The 20,579-nt window shown below is 47.8% G+C and overlaps 1 protein-coding gene across 23 annotated transcripts in view; it reads right to left on the bottom strand.

Moving 5' to 3' along the window:
- DIP2A (disco interacting protein 2 homolog A) overlaps positions 1 to 20,579 on the bottom strand; it is a 92,014-nt gene that overhangs the window by 48,017 nt on the left and 23,418 nt on the right. For 15 of the 23 annotated variants that reach the window (XR_010943913.1, XR_010943914.1, XR_010943908.1 and 12 more), the window contains 5 exons: positions 18,754 to 18,873; positions 17,447 to 17,674; positions 13,088 to 13,225; positions 5,969 to 6,088; positions 4,649 to 4,846 (listed from right to left, as the gene is read on the bottom strand). Coding sequence is in view for 13 of the 23 variants with exons in the window: in XM_067739773.1 (XP_067595874.1) it covers positions 4,649 to 4,846; positions 5,969 to 6,088; positions 13,088 to 13,225; positions 17,447 to 17,674; positions 18,754 to 18,873 (804 nt within the window). In the remaining 10 variants the exon portion in view is untranslated. The remainder of the gene's footprint in view (positions 1 to 4,648; positions 4,847 to 5,968; positions 6,089 to 13,087; positions 13,226 to 17,446; positions 17,675 to 18,753; positions 18,874 to 20,579) is intronic. The other 8 variants (XM_067739762.1, XM_067739769.1, XM_067739774.1 and 5 more) reach the window with 6 other exon arrangements.

Genomic DNA, 20,579 nt, shown 5'->3' with positions numbered 1-20,579 from the left:
CTGTTCTTACAAAAGCGGGGGGGGCGGGGCTTAGCGTCTGGCACCCACAGGAGACAAACATCTCACGGCCTTGCGCCCCTCGGAGTGCTGCTGCTGGGGCGCGGAGACTGGGGCTTCAAGAGGAGTCTGCTGAATCTCGGGGCCATGCACAGCGGGTGGAAACCTCTGAAAGGCCAGGCAGAGCCCCCAAGTCGCCACATAAGACAAAACCCGTGGTTGGGGACCCCCCCCCCACAAGAGGAAAGGGTCACACAGATCACACCAGTTTTATAAAATGTGAATAAAGGAAAACAGAAAATCTCCAAACTGAAGTATATATATAAAAAGGATGCCATGGGACTTCCCTGGTGGTCCAGTGGTTAAGAATCAGTTTTGCAATGCAGGGGACGTGGGTTCAATCCCTGGTTGGGGAAGTAAGATCCCACGCGCCGCAGGGCAACTAAGCCCGTGCGCCACAACTACTGAGCCTGCATGCCACAACTAGAGAGCCCAGGTGCCACAACTAGAAAGAAGCCTGTGGGCTGCAACGAAGAGCCCACGCACCACAATGAAAGATCCCGCATGCTGCAGCTAAGACCCGACACAGCCAAAATTAATCAATTATCAAATTTTTAAAAAAGAACGCAAAATATAAAAAAGGCACGTGGGACTCAGAAAAGGTATTAATATAAATGTAATCAGACTCCCAGGAGGATAGGAGAGAGAAATGGGGAAGAAGCACTATATCAAGAAATTATGGCTATAATTTTCCAAAAACTGATGAAAGATACCATTCCATTGATCTACGAAGCCCTGTGGACCCCAAGCAGGAAACTTCCAAAGAACATAACAGCTAAATATGTACATCACAGTAAGACAGATGCAAGCCAAAGCCAAAAAGCCATCACAGGGAAAAAGACACATCCTCATCCAGAGAGGAGCGATAATCTGGCATCTCACTCCTCAAAAGATATCACAGAAGTCTTCAGAGTGCTGACAGATGCCTGTCCGCCTTCACAAAGGAAGACGCGGGCAGTCCCACAGCCAGCAGGAGAGGTTACAGTGGGAAACGCGGAGTGGCAGGAAGGAACATTCCGCAAAGGAAAGAAAAAACAGCACGACTCCTGACTTAAAAAGCAAGAATAGTGAGTGGTGTCTTACGGGTGTAGTGGATACAGACTTAAAACGCAAGACAAGGAGAGAAGGACCACAGGCTGGGGTCTTCAGGAAGCACTGAGGCAGAGCGAGGCACAAGAAGGGCTCCCGGGAAGTGCGGGACAGTGAATGCGGGTGACGCCGTCCGGCCGCAGTCCCTGCAGGCTCCCTCACAAGGGAAGTCTGTGCTGAATGGAACACAGGCCTGGTCCCAATGCCTCGTGTAACCCGCACCCGGAAGCTGAATTCCAGGTGGAGGCTGTCAGCAAAGCACACTCATGAGTGCGCAGCGAGCTCCTTTCTTAAAGAATTACAGGGTTTCCCTGGTGGCACAGTGGTTGAGAGTCCGCCTGCCGATGCAGGGGACATGGGTTCGTGCCCCGGTCTGGGAAGATCCCACATGCCGCGGAGCGGCTGGGCCCGTGAGCCGTGGCCGCTGAGCCTGCACGTCCGGAGCCTGTGCTCCGCAACGGGAGAGGCCACAACAGTGAGAGGCCCGCGTACCGCAGAACAAAAACAAAAACAAACAAACAAAAAAGAATTACAGAGCCATGTCTCTAACGAGCACAGGTGCGAAGACCCCAAACAGAATACTGGCAACTAGAATCCAGGCGTTTATTGAAAAGATATCTCGGCCAAGTGGGATTTAATCCAGGAATGCAAGGGCTGCTTTACATTTGAAAATTAATCAATGTAATTCATCAAATTAGTGGAGGAGGGCAGAGAAACTGTGTGGTCAGCTCGATGAAGCAGAAAAAGCCAACCCATGGTGCGAAACTTTCAGCAAACTAGAAACAGAACTTCATTATGACAAAGAATTTCTACCATAAAACAAGCAAAAAAGCTACAGTAAACAGCGTACTTCAAGACCAATTGCTTTCCACCTAAGACAGAGAAGGATTCACACTGCACTGGCGGTTCCAGCCTGTGCAGTGAGACAAGAACAGAAACCGAAGGTGTGAGAACTAGAAAGGCCAAGACAACACCGTCATTGCTCACAGGGGCTCAACTTGTGCACAGGATGTCCAAAACTACTCATTAGTAGACCAAAAAGAATTAATATGTCACTTTCACAAGATCACTAGATACAAAGTCACCATTTAAAAGATCAATTGCATTTCTATTTACAAGCAACAATTGAGTAGAAAAAAATTTAATCATTCCATTACAATAGGAATAAATCTAACGAAAGAAGCTCAAGACTCCTGGACTCAAAAGCGTAAAACGTCACTGAGAGAAACTAAAGTAGGCCTTCAAAGGCGGGATATTCCAGGGTCATGAGCTGGAAGATCCCATAAATGCAACGACACCGATTCCCCTCAAGCTGGACAATGGGTTCAGTGCACTGCCAATCAATACCCCAGAAGGATTTTTTTCTGGAAATGGACAAGCTGATTCTAAAGTTTACTTGGAGGGCTTCCCTGGTTGGTGCAGTGGTTAAGAATCCTCCTGCCAATGCAGGGAACACGGGTTCGAGCCCTGGTCCGGGAAGATCCCACATGCCACGGAGCAACAAAGCCTGTGCACCAAAATTACCGAGTCTGCGCTCTAGAGCCCGCGAGCCACAACTACTGAGCCCGTGTGCCACAACTACTGAAGCCCACGCGCCTAGAGCCCGTGCTCCGCAACAAGAGGAGCCACCACAGTGAGAAGCCTGCGCACCGCAACAAAGAGTAGCTGAGTAGCCCCCGCTCACCGCAACTAGAGAAAGCCCGCCTGCAGCAACGAAGACCCAACGCAGCCAAAAATAAATAAATAAATAAATAAGTTTACTTGGAAATGTAAAGGGCCAAGAATAGTCAAGGAGGGCTTCCCTGGTGACACAGTGGTTGAGAGTCCGCCTACCGATGCAGGGGACACGGGTTCGTGCCCCGGTCCGGGAAGATCCCACATGCCACAAAGTGGCTGGGCCCGTGAGCCATGGCCGCTGAACCTGTGCATCCGGAGCCTGTGCTCCGCAACGGGAGAGGCCACGACAGTGAGAGGTCCACGTACCGCAAAAAAAAAAAAAAAAAAGAATAGTCAAGGAAATCTTGAGGCGCAATCGCAGAGCTGGAGGACTGACATCCAACACAGACTCGTAAAGCTCCAGCAACTCAGCAAGCGCGGATGGTGAAGAAGACAGACCCACAAGTACAGTTTTCACCTGACGGATGACAAAGCCATATCTGGGGGAAGGGCTGCTTCTCAACAAATGATAGTGGGTCAATTCCATTCATAGGAGAGAAAATGAGTCCAAGTTCACACCATACACAAAACTAAACTGTAGATGGATCATAACAACAAGTGTGAAAAGTAGAACGAGTCTTCAGAAGAAGACTCGGAGGAGGAGAATGCCTTTGTGACCCTAGGTCTGGCAAAGACTTCCTACACAGAACAGAAAGCACAAACAACGGAGAAAACAGATAAATCAGACTACATTAACCTAAGCCTAGGTTAAGGCTTCTTTTTCATCTAAAGCCACAATTAAAAGTGTTAAAAGGCAGTGCAAAGGGTGGAAGAAGATATTTGCAAAACATGTACTGGACAAAAGGTGTGTATCTGAAACATAAAAAGCATTAGCAAGCGAACAGAAAAATGAGCCAAAGATCTGGGTACTTCATAGAAGGAGGTGTTCAAGCTGCCAGTAAGCACATTAGAAGCACCCTCGGCACCAGGCACTGGACACCACGATGCTCCCTCAAGGAAGGCGAACGGGGACAGACAGTATCCAGTGCTGGGACTCCTCCCCCAGGGCTGGGGGGGGGGGGTGGAAACAGCTCGCCAGCTCGTCCTGAAGCTGACGTGCGAGTCCTACGCCTACAGCAGCACGAACGCCTACACGTCCACCTCAGACCCACAGAGAACGTTCACAACAGCCTGACACGCAGCAGCCCCGGAGCGGACACAACCCAGACGCCCCCCTGCTGCTGAGCTCAGACGTTGCATTCTCACAATGAGATACCATCCATCCACGAGCATGAACTGACCATGCAGCACAGAGCACAGGGATGAACCTCAGACAACGCTGAGCAAGACGCAGCCCAGAGCACCTCGGACTGGCTCACACCCAGCGGTCAGCAGGGCGCTGGCCTCGGCTGTGGGGGACGCCGGCCTGGGGGCCAGAAGTGCCTCGGGGCTGAGTGCTCCGTGAAAACATGTCCAGCCAAATGCACACGATTCGTGTTACATAAACACGTAGAATGGAACCAAAAGATGCCAAACACGAAAAACACATACTGCTTGACGCCACTTGTCCAAAGTTCAAAACGAGACAAAACTAAACTCCACTGTTCAGAAATGCACACACAGATGTGAACTCTCGAAACCACCAGGCAGGAAGTGGCCCCCCGGGGGGGGAAGGGCAGTGGCCCGGGAGGGGCCCCCGGGGGGAGGCGAGGTTCTGTTTCCCTGCCAGCTGTGTCAGCTTGTCAGGAATCTGTTCTCTCATGGTCCTCAAGCTGCACGTCTGTGTTGTACGACATGTAATATTTCACAGCTAGCCAGCGCCCAGCTGCTTTCTGTTGACACTTGCCATAGGTGAGGGTGTAGACGGCCTTCCCCGTGGTATCCAGGGCGGTCAGGCACGGGGCTTTGGGCTGCGTGGTGCCCCACTGCTGCAAGGTGGCCAGCAGTGACGGCGGCCAGGTGCTGCCCACGGTCAGCAGCTCCCCCTTCAGCACCGCCGTCTGGCCGCCCTCAGGCTTCGGCTGACCTGGATCTGGTTGCTGCACTACAAGCAAAACCGAGTGTGAAAAGCAGCATTTCACAGAAGCAGGCACGTACTCTACCGTTAGGCATTCACATTTTATACTTTTCTTCCTTAAAAATACCAATTATAAGAAGGCTATTAGATTTCCCCATCATTGTAACAGTCACAGACCAACTGAGCAAGGATGGAAAGAGAGCTAGTCATGGATCAAGATGAATCCTGGCTACTGTAACCCCAGGATTACAACGACCCCCAGGCTTTCACCCAGAAGGCACCTGAGAAGCAGGTGTCCCCACTTATAAAGGATGAGAGTAGAATAACCACTTCAGTTTAGGTGCTCAAACCACGCTGAATGAAAAGAATAAAGTCAAGTCTCTTACGTTTCCAGTGGATATGTCATCAAGATTTGCCCAAATGTACGAAAGACTTCCTAAAAAGCATTCATAGCATTGAACTCTGAATTTGAAAGGCGTGATCTGATTACACAGACGTGCCCTAACAGCCATGTCTAATCCCCAAGTAGGAGGAGACACCAGAGCTTGTCTGTGGGACTACCGCACAGCAGAGGTGCAAGGCCGGGGGCAGGGGGTGGCCTGGTGTCCCGAGGCCCCAGCCACGCGCCACACGCTGCTATCTCGTACGGGGCTTCACTTCTCTTACTTTTCTACAGGTTTATACTCCTTTCTGTTTCTTGGTAATTAAAAAAATAAGTCTGTTCTTCTTCTCTAAATATATATATCATTCATAAATGAGAGGCTAAAATCCTGAAAAAGAGCCCAAACTTTGCTAAAGATATAATAATTTAAAACCAAGGGGAAAATAAATAAATAAGTAAAACCACGGGAAGACAAGTATTTCAGATTTAAAGTTTAAATAAAAATTTAAATCATGGAAGTAAAATGAAATCTTAGACGTATTCTAACAAAGTACTAACCACCGGACCAGAGGCACAGAGAGACGCTGTCTCTTAACTACAAGCTGTTGACACAGAGCCCGAGGTCATGTGTGACGCTGAGGTCCCCACCACACACGATGACCACAGAGTCTGGGTCTGACCCACATATGAAGAACGTTTGCCTGTGTCCTCAGTTGTAACGGCCGCCCTGTCTGCACAAACTAGTATGCCGGAGTTGGGACACTCACCTTCCAACACCTCCTCCAAATCATCCACGAAGAACTCCTTCAGTGGAGGGCGCTTTGGTTTCTTCAGGGTGTTAAGAAGCTGCTGGATCTTGGAGGACACTCTGCTGCTCACGGGGACACCTGCCACGGGAAGAGAGCACTGAGGCTGGATGCGGAACCCAGGTCCAGAGACCACCCGCGTGAGTGCGTCAGAACTTGTAAATCCAACCAAGCGTTGGCCCCCTCAAATGGCCATTTTGGAATTTATTAGTTCATTTGACAAATGTTTACTGAATGCCTTCCAGGAACCAGAACTTGTTCTAAGCTAGCGGTTTTCAGAGTGGCCCAGGGACCCCTGGGGGTGCCCGAGACCCTTTCAGGGGTCACATTATAGACGCCATTTGCTCTTTCCCTCTCCTCTCTCACACGCGCACAGTGGAGGTTTCCAGAGGCCACACAGTGCGGGACGCCCAGCAGACGGAACCCACCCAGACGCTGCTCTCTCGCCAGCTATGAGAGACCAGCAACCGCAGCAGACAAGCCTACCCTTCTCACGGCATCTCGTTGTATTAGAACTGTTTTCATAAATATGTGCTACTTATGTTAAGAGATAATGAGCTTATTATTGTTATTTTTAAATGAGTTAGTAAATATTTTTAAAAATCTTTAGTTTTAATTTCTAATATGGTAAATATACAGAGATATAACCCGCATAAGCTAAAAGCTCTCTGGTGTCCTCCATAATTATTAAGGAACGCCATTCCGGGAGATGTAAAGTCAGCCAAGACAGATAAGAGTCTGCCCTCAAACAGGCCACCGTCTGCTGCACAAAACCCAGCAGAAATATGTACATGTGCTGGTGGAACAGGGCACCAGCCTCGGTGACAAGCGCTCCGAGGGAAAGGCACGTGGGAACACAAGCAGGCGCTCTGGCAGAGGAGGCGAGGGCAAGGCCTGGAGCCCCAGCCACCCCCGTGCACTGCGAGGCAGCTGGCACCTCCCTCGTCCAGGGCTGGGCCAGCAATCGAGAGCTGCACTCACTGGCCTGGTCAGCAGTCTCCCTTGTCCTTTACAACACCAGCACTTTGAAAGAGTCCAGTTCTTTCCATCATTAAGTAGCACATACCTCATCCTGCATTTGCTTGAGGTTTTCTCAGGATTCAAGTCAGATGCTGCATTCCTGGCTGAAGCAGTACCTGAGCATCACGTCCAGACCCACGGGACACCCACCTACCCTCCGGGAGACGCAGGTTTCTGTCACCCGGGCCATGTGCCGTGCACGGCTCCACTATCGGTACTATTTTTGGCTTGTGCCACCAATAAGAGTGTGAGAGGAGACACTTCAGGACCTCACGAGTATCCCGATCTTCACCCAGCTCCCCCTCCGTTTAACAGCCGCTGGTCGTTCTGCCAGAGGCAAGGTTTACTGCAACGGTTGCTGAATTACTTTCCAGCTTGAGCAGTCCACTGACATTTACGGCTGACGCCTGACTTCCTTCCTCCCTTCCTGGTTCTCCTGAGAGGGACAGGTGCTGAAGGCCAAGACCTGGCGCCTCGGTGTGCTCACTGCTGCCGCTCCGTGTCTTTCTTCTTCTAGCACACGGAGCTGAGAACGAATGCTGTGCACATGCACACGTATGTACCCATGGATATGCATACCCCCTACACATACAATACACATGTGCACACGGGCCGCGTAACAGATACAGGTCTCTATCCTAGAGCCCCGAGTCCACGCCAGGGCCCCCAGTGCTGTGCTCCACGTCTGGGCGCCTTCCTTCTGCAGCGAGAACCCTGGCTCCCAACACCAACACCTTCGCTCAGTGCTATCACAGATACAGAATCAGTTCCAACTGTTGTACCCAAACCACTACAGAAACAAAGCTAGGAACAAGAGTTCAGAATTGGTTTTCTGTGCTTCCTACACAGCCTCGTCCCGGACCGAGGGTGCTGTGTCCATCACTGACCTCTGTCAACTCTCTCCCCTCACCCTCTTAAGGGTGGCTACGTAGTTCTTGGAAATACAATCAGGTTTGTTTACTTACAATTCCTTTCAGTTTTAGGGTTTTTCCCTTCCTTCCATCCATTAAGTTTATGTTTTGAATGTGTAGAACGTACTTCTAAAAATCACAGCTATATAGAAAGATAAACTCAAAGAAATGTCACTCCCTCCTAAAGTCCTTCTGCCCACCCCACCCCATGCACCTGCGGGTTGAACCAGCCCACTGCTTTCTGGCTTATCCTTCCTGCATTTCCTTCTATAGAGATAGTAGATTTATGCTTGCTTTATTTTCCTATTTCTCACACAAAAGGCGGTGTACTATAAACGTTTCTTTACTCTTCGCCTTTTCACTTAATGTCTCCCGGAAAAGCACCTCATTCCAGGTCATAAAGGTCTTCTCGCTACTCCTGGCAGCTGCGCGGTCCGCCACAGTGTGAATGTACCAGGTTTATTCAACCAGTTTGAGAGGCTTGGATAACAGGTACTTCCCAATATTTTGGAGGTATAGACAGTGCTGCGATGAACGACCTCATGTGCACGTGTTTCCTTATTTTTAGAGGTGTGCATTCAGGGTAAACTCCTACACTGGCACTGCTGGGTCCAAATGGAAGCACAGACACAGATCTTACCAACTGCTCTTCCAGAGAGGCTGAGCTGCTTTGCATTCCCACCAACAATGTGTATTTCCCTAATTGCGAAAAAGGCTGAATGAACATCATGTGTAAGAACTATTTTTACATTTCTTTTTGTGAATTGTCTGTATTTTCTGCTTATTTTCCTGTACTAGGAGCTGGCAAACTTTTTCTTAAAGGGCTAGAGAGTAAATATTTGGGGCCGTGGCACCGTCTCTGCCATCACGAAAGCAGCAGACGATGTGGGAGGGGCAGGCGTGGCAGCAACTGAATCAAGACAAACAGAAAAACCTCCCGATAAACACATTCTGGATTTAAAATAAAGAAACTGGAAGAAGAAGAGCAAAGGAAAGCCAAAGTAAGGAGAAGGAAAGAAGTAATATATATGAGTAGAAATAAATGCAATAGAAAAAAAAGATAAACAATAGAGAGAAACAATTACACTAAAACTGGTTCTTTGAAAGATAAACAAAATCCAGTGAACGCTCTAGCTAGAACGATTAAGATGAAGAGTGAGGAGACCCTAACTGCTGGTGTCAGGACCGGGCAGGACAGCATCGCAGGTCCCACACCAACCCATAATGAGGGAACCTGCGGAGCGGAGGCAAGACGGACAAACTCCTCCAAAGACACAAAACTGACGTGAGAACAAAAGAGGAAGGAACACTGCTCAATTCATTTGAGATGAGTATTATCTTGATACCAAAACCAGACAAAAATCCCAGACCAGTATTTATCTCAAACATAGACACAAATCCTTAACAAAATACTAGTAAATCAAATCCACAATATGTAAGAGGGGTAATACACCATAACCAAGTGGGGTTTATCTTGAGAACATACCTTTGGCTTAATCTTCAAAAATCAGTCAATGAAATGTACTATATTAACAAACTATGAAAGAAAAACCATGTGATGAGTGTAACACATTTTAAAAATCATTTAACAAAAATCATGATAAAAATTTTCAGAAAACTAGGGGAAAAAAAGGAACGTCCCCAGCCTGATGAAGAGCATCTATGAAAAACCCATGGCTAACACCACAATTAAAAAGTGAAAAGCGGATCTCTCCCCTAAAATGGGAAACGAGGCAAGTTGTGTCCACTCTTGACATTTCTAACTGACATTACTACAAGTCCTAGAAACTGCAATAAAGCCAGGAAACTGAATGTTCCTATAGGCAAACAATTTGGAAAGAAAAGTAAGATGGTATTCATAGACAATATGATCATACATGTGGAAATCTTACAGAATCTACCAAAAAGACTACTAGAATTAATGTAAGGTCAATATACAAGAACCGACTATGTTTCTCTAGATGAGCAATAAACAACTGGAAAAAAATTTAAATACCATTTGTACAATAATAGCATCAAAAAATATAACGTATTTTGAGATAATTTTTTTTAATGTACACATTTTTAAATATTTATTTATTTATTTGGTTGCACCTGGTCTTGGTTGTGGCAGGTAGGCTCCTTAGCTGCGGCAGGAAGGCTCCTTTGCTGCGGTTCGCAGGCTCCTTTAGTTGTGGCATGGATCGAACCCAGGCTCCCCGCGTTGGGAGCGCAGAGTCTTAACCGCTGCGCCACCAGGGAAGTCCCTATTCTGAGATAATTTTAACAAAACATGTGCAATACCTGTACACTGAAAGCTACAAAACAGTGCTGAAATTTTTTTTAAAGAGCTAAGTAAATGGAGAGATATACCATATTTATCAATTGAAACACATGGTATTGTTAAGATGCCAATTCTCTCCAAATTGATCTAGAGAGTCAGTGAAGTACCAGTCAAAACCCAGCAGGAATTCTGGTAGAAGTTAACAAACTGATTTTAAACTATATATTAAGATACAAAGGAACTGGAATAGCTAAGGCAATTTTTTAAATGAAAAGAAGAGTTGAAGACAAACTACAGGACACAATTTCAAGATCTATTATATAACCCCCCCCACACACACATATACATATATGATCATGACAGTGTGGTACCGGTATAAGGACAGACAAAGCAGTGGAACAGCGTACAGAGCCCAGAAACAGGCTTCTCTCACATGCGGTCCACCGATCTTCACTAAAGATGCCAAAGAAACTGGATAGGGAAAGAAGGGTCTTTGTATTACATGATCCTAGAACAACTGGACACCCATATACAGCAAAGTGAACTTAGGTTCATACCTTGCACTGATATTAAACTTAACTCAAAATGAATCATACACCTAAACATAAAACATAAAACTATAGGAGAAAACCTTTATGACCTCGGGTTAGGAAAATATATCTCAGATATAACACAAAAATAGGATCCATGAAAGAAAAAAATGGTAAACTGGACTTCATCAAAACTAAAAACTTCTGCTCTCTGAAAGGCACTATTAAGAGAAAGAAAACACAAGCCATAGACTGGGAGAAAGTACAATTTGTAAACCTGATAAAGAACTTGTATCTAGATTATATAAAGAACTCTCAAAACTTAGTAAGAAAACAAACAACACATTTTAAAAAGTAAGCAAAAGATTGGAACAGACTCTTCTAAAAAGATATATAGATGGCAAATAAGCACATGAAAAGATGCTAAACATCATCAGTCATTAGGGAGATGCAAATTAAAACTATAATGAGATACCTCTACACACCTATTAGGATGGTTAAAATTTAAAAACCGACAATACCAATTCTCGGCAATGATGTGGAGGAACTGGGACTTTTTTTTTTTTTTTTTTGCGGTACGCGGGTCTCTCACTGTTGTGGCCTCCCCCGTTGCGGAGCACAGGCTCCGGACGCGCAGACTCAGCGGCCATGGCTCACGGGCCCAGCCGCTCCGCGGCATGTGGGATCTTCCCGGACCGGGGCACGAACCCGCATCCCCTGCATCGGAAGGCGGACTCTCAACCATTGCGCCACCAGGGAAGCCCAGAACTGGGACTCTTATCACTAACAGTGGGGATGTAAAATGGTACAACCACTTGGGAAATCAGTCTGGCAATTTCTTAAAAAGCTAAAACATAAACCTACTATATGATCCAGGTTTTCTTCTAGGTACTGACCCCAAATAAATGAATGGATATACCCACACAAAGACTTGTAAAGGAATAGTCACAGCAGCTTTACCTCTAATAGACAAAAACTGGAAACACCCCAAATATCCATCAGTAGGTGAAAAGATAAACTAGGGTGCATCTGTAGGATGAAATAGATCAAGAAAGGGAATGAAATGTTGATACATGCAAGAACATGGATGAATTTCGAAATCATTTTGCAGAGTGGCAGAGGTCAGACAATAAAGAGTAAATGCTGGGCGATTCTATTTATATAAAATCCTAGAAAGTGCAAACTAATCTATAGTGTCAGGAAGTAAATCAGCGGTTGTCTGAGGGAAGCCAAAAAGGGCAGCAAAGAGCTGTTACAAAGGCATACAAGGAAGGAAGCCTCCAGGAGCGCTGGGTGTGCTGGCTGCAGTGGGGGTTTCACGGTGTACATGTCTCTTAAAGCTGATAAAATTACACACGTTAATATGTGCAGTAGAAAATATGTCATTTATACCTCAACCAAGTTCTTAAAATATTTTAAATAGGGACTTCCCTGGTGGTGCGGTGGTTAAGAATCCGTCTTGCAATGCAGGGGATGCTGGTTTGATCCCTGGTCGGGGAACTAAGATCCCACAGGCCACGGGGCAACTAAGCCTGTAAGATGCAACTATAGAGAAGCCCGCGCACCGCGCGCTGCAACGAAAGATCCCACGTGCCACAACTAAGTCCCAACGCAGCCAAAAAATAAATAAATAAATATTTAAAAAAAGAAAATTTAGAGAGTAACAAATTAAAATTTTAAAATCTATCTAACAAATGTAAAGCCTGCTTCATGTTGACTTAGTTTCTCCTCTTGCACCTGAACAAGGAGTTGAAAGACCTCAACAAAATCTGACCAACTGCTCAGGAGTATAAAACACTCCTGAGATACTCTGGATTTTTCTTTAACTCAAATTTGGCACATTGGAAGGAAAACTCCATGTGATTCTGATAAAAGATACTGGAAACTGTTTCAAAAGGAAATAGTACAAATGAGGAGACGAGACTCATGCTGACATCTCGGGGCCTGCATGTGGGACAGCCCAGCCATGGCTGCACTGATCACAGGCTGCTGAGGAGGGAGACTGCAGGGGCTGCTGTCCCAGGCGGGGCTGCTGTCCCAGGCAGGGCTGCCCTCATCCTACTGGGTCCACGAAAGGAAACTTCCCCAGCTTCTCATTTTCCCACAGTACCGTAGATCCAAACTCTGGGCGTCTGATTTAAATGTGAAGGCTTTCTCCTCCCTACTCCCCTCTTTCCCCATCTGACCAATTCCGAAGCTATTCCTGATTATTTCTCCCCAAGATATACACACGGGCAGTTTAAGTGCACCAGGATGATACCTGATGGCTGGCTCAGGTTTGCTAAACTGAAGACACCAAGGTGAGGTCCAATACCTGTGCTCTGCTGTCTCAAAAGAAGGAAGAGAGGATGCTCACCACCTGCCGTCTCTAGGACGCTCCTGCTGCCCCCCCGAGGGGCTCCTCTCATAGAAGCCAGCTGTGGACGCTCACAGTAGGTGTGCTGATTCTGTGCGAGGCCCGTAGTGACATCGGGAGGGGCAGAGTACAGATCTGCTTTTGAAAAACAAACCCAGAATAAAGGTGCTGTTAATTCAGAAGAGCACTAACCTTAAGTTGCTGTTTAAACCCCATTCGGCTGAAGCTTCACTAGCTGAGCTCTAAGCAAGGCATGGGGCATTCTGCCTCATTTTGCTTTTCCGGTTGACCGAGGCACATCGGATCCTGTGAACTCTGAACTCCAGACATGGCCCGACAGCACTGCGTGCAGGTGGCCATCCAGTTCTCAGAGGGAACTAGACCAGAACCACCAACTACGGCACAGAGACGGTGCAAGGAACTCGCCTTTCCCGACGGCCTAATGAGGTTTTACTTAGAAATCTCCCTCAATGAAGCAGAAACACATTTTAAATCAATTGTTGTTGGAACATTTTTCATTGTATTATGAGAAAAATTGCCAGGCTTCTATAAACTATCCCCACGCCCCCAAAAGGCAAGTTGGCTGTCATGCAGACACGAACCTTTGCAGTCTTCACAGAATAAACCTACACAGATTAAAAACTATCCCTCCTGCCAGTTCAAAAGCCTCACTATCAAGAGGCTGCAATCAGGTTCTTAAGGCGGAGTGTATTAATGTCACATTTAAAGACGAACTACGTCAGGTACAAAAATGTTTAAAGTCACTCCTCCCACTGTCTGAATGTCGACTCTGGGTTTCGTTTTCACTGTATGGCATTTTTATCTGTTCGGATACTGGTTGGCTGAGAGCTGCTGTAGCATCTCTGCTACAACCAAGCCTTCCACCAGGAAAGTACCGAGTCTGGACCTAGCGTGACGCTCGTCCACTCTTGAGAATCGATACTGATCTGTAGTCTCTTTAGTCTTCAAATGAATGCTCCCACCATCATAGATGGCACCTTGATACTTAAAATTTTTTAATGCCAATCATTTATCTATCATTTCATAACCTAGGCAGTATGCAATCTAAGAATTTTTAAAAATATGTAGAAAGATGAAATTATGTGGCAGAAAAACACAAACTCACTATTAACATAGCAGAAAACACCACCTGGAAAAACGTAACTTTTTGACAAGAGTTTTCACAACCCTTGAAAAAGCTTGATATTAATGAAATTAGCATTTTAAAGTACGCCTATCACAAAGTTCTTTCAGTTTAAAAAGGAATTTCCCTGCCCTTCCAAATCTAGCAAAAAAAAAAAAAAAGTGATTTTAACAGTTATTAATGAAAAAAGGTACAAATGGTAACCTCAACTACAAAGTAGTTTCTTAAACAGCTGCATAAAAATAAGCAAACTACACTCAAAATAAAAATGAACTACTAGGACTTACTGGTGGTGCAGTTGTTAAGAATCCACCTGCCAATGAAGGGGACACAGGTCGGAGCCCTGGTCCGGGAAGATCCCACGTGCCGCGGAACAACTAAGCCAGCGCGCCACAACTACTGAGCCTGTGCTCTAGAGCCCACGAGCCACAACTACTGAGCCTGCGAGCCACAACGACTGAAGCCCGCGCGCCTAGAGCCCGTGCTCTGCAACAAGAGAAGCCACCGCAATGAGAAGCCCGCGCACCGCAACGAAGAGTAGCCCCCAATCGCCGCAAGTAGAGAAAGCCTGTGCACAGCAACGAAGACCCAATGCAGCCAAAAATAAATAAATAAATAAATAAATTTACAACAAAACAAAACTGAACTACTGTAATTAAACGTACTGCTTTTAAATATAGGTATTTACTTTGTGTCCAAATGTTTTATGTATATGATTTTCCTAACCCAAAATTGAAAATGATATATATTTTTAATTACCTTTACCTAACATTTTCTGCCTGCAATTTTTTACAGTCATCTTCTTTCTACACTTCTTTCCTTAGCCCAAATTGAAGAATTCTCTAGTGTCAGAAACTAAAACAAAGGGTGGTTTTTATAACAAGGAGAGGGAAATGGAGTATTTTTCAGATTTAAAAATTCAGGTCAAACAGGTAGCATATGAAGGTTACGAACAACAGTAAGGTATCAAGTAGAGCCCGAGTTAAGATGTTTAGAATCTACCAGAACGAATCACACAATGCGTACGTAAGGCCAGGCGAGCAGGATGCGAGAAGAGTGGCCTCAGCCACAGCTGCACACCAGGAGTCCTCCACCCACAGAGGTGACAAACCCGCCTGTACGTCTTTACAGCCAGGACCTTCCGGGGATGGAGACGCCCACTCAAACACACCTTATGTTCAAAACACCCCACAACCCTGAGGAGTCGAGGGCTGTCTGCTTAAACATTCTGAACTGTGGTCAGTTTCTCACGCTAAATATGCTTCTATTTCTAACCCACCAGGAAGCTGTGTTTACGACAGCTCGGCAATGGCTGATACAAGCAAACTCTAACCTATTCCCCTCACCGTCGAACGCAGAAGAGAGCTTCGGGAAGCTGAACTAAGCGAAGAGAACATTCAAACACTACTGCTTTCCTCACACCGGAGGTACCTGTGTATTTCCAAAATGTGAAATCGCCGTGACAAACAGGAAAATATATCCATCTCAAGCTGTTTTCAAGCTCTCCACTGTAAACCCCCGTGAGGGCAGGTGGGCTATAAACACCAGCCATTTTAGGACACCCAGGAAAGCTACCAAAACAATCCTGGCAGGCTGTTTCCAAAGGAGCCTTTTCTCGTAACGCAAACTCCCCAGGACAGTCCTGACAGCCCGACCCCAGCGGTCTTGGAGCCTCCTCCACCTGCCAGAAGCAGGTCGAGGCATCATGAGTTCTCACCCAAGACTCACAGCACGAGCTCCACAGAAATGTGCAGACGTCTGCAGTGACACAGCCAATGACAAACAAAGAGCGTCCCTGATGGGCCCACAGAGGCCAGAGATGGAAGACGTCAGTCACTTACAATGCCCAGTCCAGCCCAGTGACCAAGATCTTACATAAAAGCAGTTCAGCACCTGAGACCTGGGCCTGCCTGGGGGGTGTTAACCCACTGGGACCCCACCCAAAACACTGGCCAGTCATGGGCACACCTCTGATGCACCATTTTGGTTTTAGCAGAACAGCAGCTAACAGCAAAGAAAATGAACAGGAATCAGAAAACTGTGGGCCAGCCCTGGCTCCAGCACAGCCAGCTGTGTGGTCTCAGGCAGGCTGCAATCACGCAACTTAGCTCTTCCCTCCACACCTGGAAGGAAGAGGGTGTTCAGATGACCCCAGCAATACTGATGCACCATCTGAGAAGTACACTTTTTTAAGGTACTCGTGCAAGAATGTATATGGGCTTTGCATGCCAGCTACGTTACTAGTTTTGCTTTTAAAAAAATGACTTTAAATGGTGAAAGGCTTGCAATGTTTTCCTTTCTAAGATTAATGTTATTTATTTATTTTTGGCTGTGTTGGGTCTTCATTGCTGTGCGCGGGCTTTCTCTAATTGCGTTGAGCAGGGGCTACTTTCACTGCAGCGTGCGGGCTTCTCATTGCGGTGGCTTCTCTTGTTGCAGAGCACGGGCTCTAGGCGCGCAGGCTTCAGTAGTTGTGGCACGTGTACTCAGTAGTTGTGGCACGTGGGCTTCAGTAGCTGTGGCACGAGGGCTCAGTTGTGGCTCGTGGGTTCTAGAGCGCAGGCTCAGTAGTTGTGGCTTGCGGGCTCTAGAGCGCAGGCTCAGTAGTTGTGGCACACCGGCTTAGTTGCTCCGTGGCACGTGAGATCTTCCCGGACCAGGGCTCAAACCCATGTCCCCTGCACTGGCAGGAGGATTCTTAACCACTGCGTCACCAGGGAAGCCCCTAGGGTTAATGTAGTTTAAAGGGCCGGGTGACTTGGAAAAGGTCTGGGCACCCGTATGACTGAGCTCTGACTGACATCTCTTTTCAGGTTGAGGGCTGTCTAACCCTGGTACGTGGAGAAAGAAAGGCCGGACGGCGGCTGCAGCCCCAGCCCCGCCTTGGGATGCCCAGTGCAGGGACAACCGAGGGCTCCAGCTGCACACACAAGGAAGGAGCAAGGGCGGGGACCACGTGCGGGTGGCAGGCCCCCGATCATCAGGGACTGTCCACCTGTGCAGGCCGCCGCCTCCAGAGCGGAAACACCAGGTACTCATCAGGGACCCCGGGGGAGGCCCACACGCCACAGGGTCTGGCTGGGGCTGCCAAACCACAGAAGCATCAGGAACCACTTTTGTTACTGAAAGGACATTTTCCGTAGGAAAAGGAGAAGGTGGGTCTGGCTGGGCGCGGGGGCTCCCCTGCCTGGAGGGGCCCCTGCGGCTGTACCGACCTACGCGGGCGAGGGCCGCGGGGCCTGCGGGCACGGCGGCGGCACTGGGCACGGCGGCAGGCCGCCCTCCCGGGTGAGATGAGGTGCAGGATGCGGCGGAGGAGGCGGGCGAGCCCTGAACGGCCTGGTCGAGCCAGGGCGCGACACCGGCGTGGCTCTGGAGCGGCGCGGAGGCCAGTCGCCCGGGCCGCTGTAAAGAGTCCTCGTCTTCTGAGGCGGACGACGTGTCTGTGGTCAGAATAACGAGGACAGGCATGAGGGGGGCGTCCTCCGGGGCGGAGTCCCCACTGGCCCCAGCCGGCCCGTGCCCTGGGCCCCTGCACAGCCGCGCCCGCGGGTCCACGAGGGCCTGCGTCTGACCGGCCGTGAGCCCCGCGGCCGGGCTCCCCTGGAGGCTCGGTCTCGGGGCGCCACGCCCGGAGGCACAGCCAGCCGCAAGCCTGACGGCCTCAGTGCGTGCTGTGGGGTCCCGGGAGTCCACCCCCAGGGCACCTGCCTCCCTTCAGCAGACGTGACTGAGCTCTGAAAAAAGCCCCTGCCTGAGACCACCGCCTCGGGCAAGAAAAGTGAGGTGAGCTCTGGTTTCATCCAGTCAGCAGGACTGCATTTTATCACGGGTTTCACAGTTACCAGTAAGTTCTTTAAAAACTGGGTAGTATCTATGGTTATACTCAGTAGAAACAAGAATTTGACAGCCATTTCTAAGACTTTTTTTGTAAGTGAGGAAGCATCACCAAAACGCTCTGCTTATCTTGCAGACCTGGTGTGTTTGGTTTTTTACCATGTCTTCAAACCAAACATGCACGTCACCAGTTTCGTGACTCAAATAACCAGACAGGCAGCAGCCTCGTGCTCTCAAGCACCTGGACAGGGTTTTCAAAGAAACTTCAGACATACTAACTATCCTGAAGAGAGACTCCACATAAAAGTTTTCATTTCTAATGGTCACGACAACAAAAGCACAATAACAAAATAAATAACCCTCCAAATAGCCTTATTCTTTCCCATTTAAGGCCTGGTAACAACATAACAAGTAATAGCTAGTGAGATGAGAATAATTTTAGAATTCTGAATTCAGGGAACTCTGTCATTCCATGAAGTACGTACTCCAGGTTCCTCTCTTTACTAAAAGACACAAACTGCATCTTAGTGAAAAAATTAAAATATACACAGATGTCCTGTAGAAAGCAAGCCTGCACCCCCCCCCCCCACACACACACCCCCACACACACACTCTTCACTACAGTCGGAGGCTGTGCCGCCCCAACGGGAAACCCCTCCCAGGCCACCGTGACCCTGCCCAGTACCTGGAGGTGTGTAGGCCTCCACGGCCATGTGCGTGAGGACGGAGCGCCTCTTGGAAGGCATGGGCATCTTCCTCTCTTTGTATTTGGCCAAAGCTGCCTGCACGGCCTCGGTATGAACATCTGCACGGAAAGAACAGCAACAAAAACACGTGTTACAAGATTCCTTATGAAGTAACAAAACCATGGTTCACGTCTTTATTTGTTTTCACTGAGTGTAAAAGGAACACAAGCTCAGCCTACACGTGGGTCCCACACATTGGTCCTAGATTTCCATAAATATTCCTCGGCTTGTAGATTTGACTTTGGAAATACTTTCAGATTTAAATCAAAAAGAAGAAATCCTCCAAACTGAAAATAATATGAAACATGAACCTAATGTGCTCTGACTGTGGCACAAACCACTCCAAGTGGCGCTAAAGCCCTGTGGTCAGACCGTCAAGCCGCTACCCCAGACAAGCCCCAGGACGGCAGAACCGCACAGGGAACGCAGGCTCTCCTGCAGTCTTGCTGCTGGTGGTCACAGGGGCCCCGCCACACTGCCACGCTTGTGGTCGAGTGTGAGAGAGCAAACAAAGAGGGGCCTGACGGTCTCGCTCCATCGCCCCTCCCTGGAGACCAAGACACTCGTGAGGGAAACAAGAGACACAAACAGAGACCAAAAGTGAGGGAAAACCCTGCAGTCCTGAATCTGAGTGAAAATTATCAGCATGAACACATGTGGCATTTTATCTTTAGATAGTATGTCTTAACCTCTGTCCCTAACAATGTCTAGGAATGATGACAAGCCCAACAGCAATGAGCATCCCTACCACCCAGACTGTGGTCTTAAAGTACCATCCTCACTGCAAGCACCCTGAGACATGGTGGATTCTAGGGTGGGGGCAGGGAACACACAGGGGAGCCTGGAGCATTGCATCCTAACAGCCGTAAGTACACGGCCCAGTGACCCAAATGCCAGAGCCGATGTGGAGACGTTCCCAAAGGCTCATAAAGATGGGGCAGTTGGAACATCACCAAGGATAAATGCTGGAAGGTCTGAATATCAACTACAATGCTAAAAAACAAGATAAAAGAAAAGAAAGGAAGGAAGAGAGGAAGCAAAAGTAATTGGCTGCCTTTGGAGGATGCCGGTGACCTAACCCATTATTTTAAAAAGGAGTAAACAGATGGAAAGAATTGAGCGTTTCTCCAGGCTCTCCTGTGCCTGTGGTGAGCGAGCACAAGTTTCTCTCCATAGAAGCAGTCCAGCCATTTTGCCACCCTAATGAACAAATGGGTCTGCCAGCATCCCAAGGAGGAGAGAGACTCAGGCCTGCAGTGCCTCTTGATGAGAGAACACAGAACCCTAAGTGACCTGCTGGAGCCATGGAGCCGCCGGACCACAGCCCAGGCCCCAAGACCGAGTTATCAAAGGTGGAAACACACATCAGCCACCTGAGGTATGTGCAACCACATTTGGATCCTGGGTCCAAATAAACTGTTTTTTTTCCCAAACCACAGGAACATTTGGGTATTTGATACTAAGGAATTATTGTTAATTATTTTGTGACAATGGCATTATCTTTTAGAGATAACATGCATTCTTTTCAGATACAGAAGCCAAGAATATTATGCCCTCTAAATGAAATAACATGATCTCTGAGATGTGCTTCAAAATCACATGGGAAGGGAGGAAGCAGGGGATTGATGAAGAAGCCAAGACTGAGCCTGAGCACGGCAGGAACTGTGGGGGCTGGACGAGTCTGGGCCTCATCACACCACCAAGTCCACTTTTGTACGTGTTCAAATTTTCCCCAACAAAATGTTTTTAAAGCATTTAGAAACCT

Source organism: Pseudorca crassidens, chromosome 5 (assembly GCF_039906515.1).
Source record: "Pseudorca crassidens isolate mPseCra1 chromosome 5, mPseCra1.hap1, whole genome shotgun sequence".
NCBI classification, from domain to species: Eukaryota; Metazoa; Chordata; class Mammalia; order Artiodactyla; family Delphinidae; genus Pseudorca; species Pseudorca crassidens.
The sequence above is the reverse complement of the archived record's forward strand: the minus strand, read 5'-3'. Positions and strand labels throughout refer to the sequence as shown.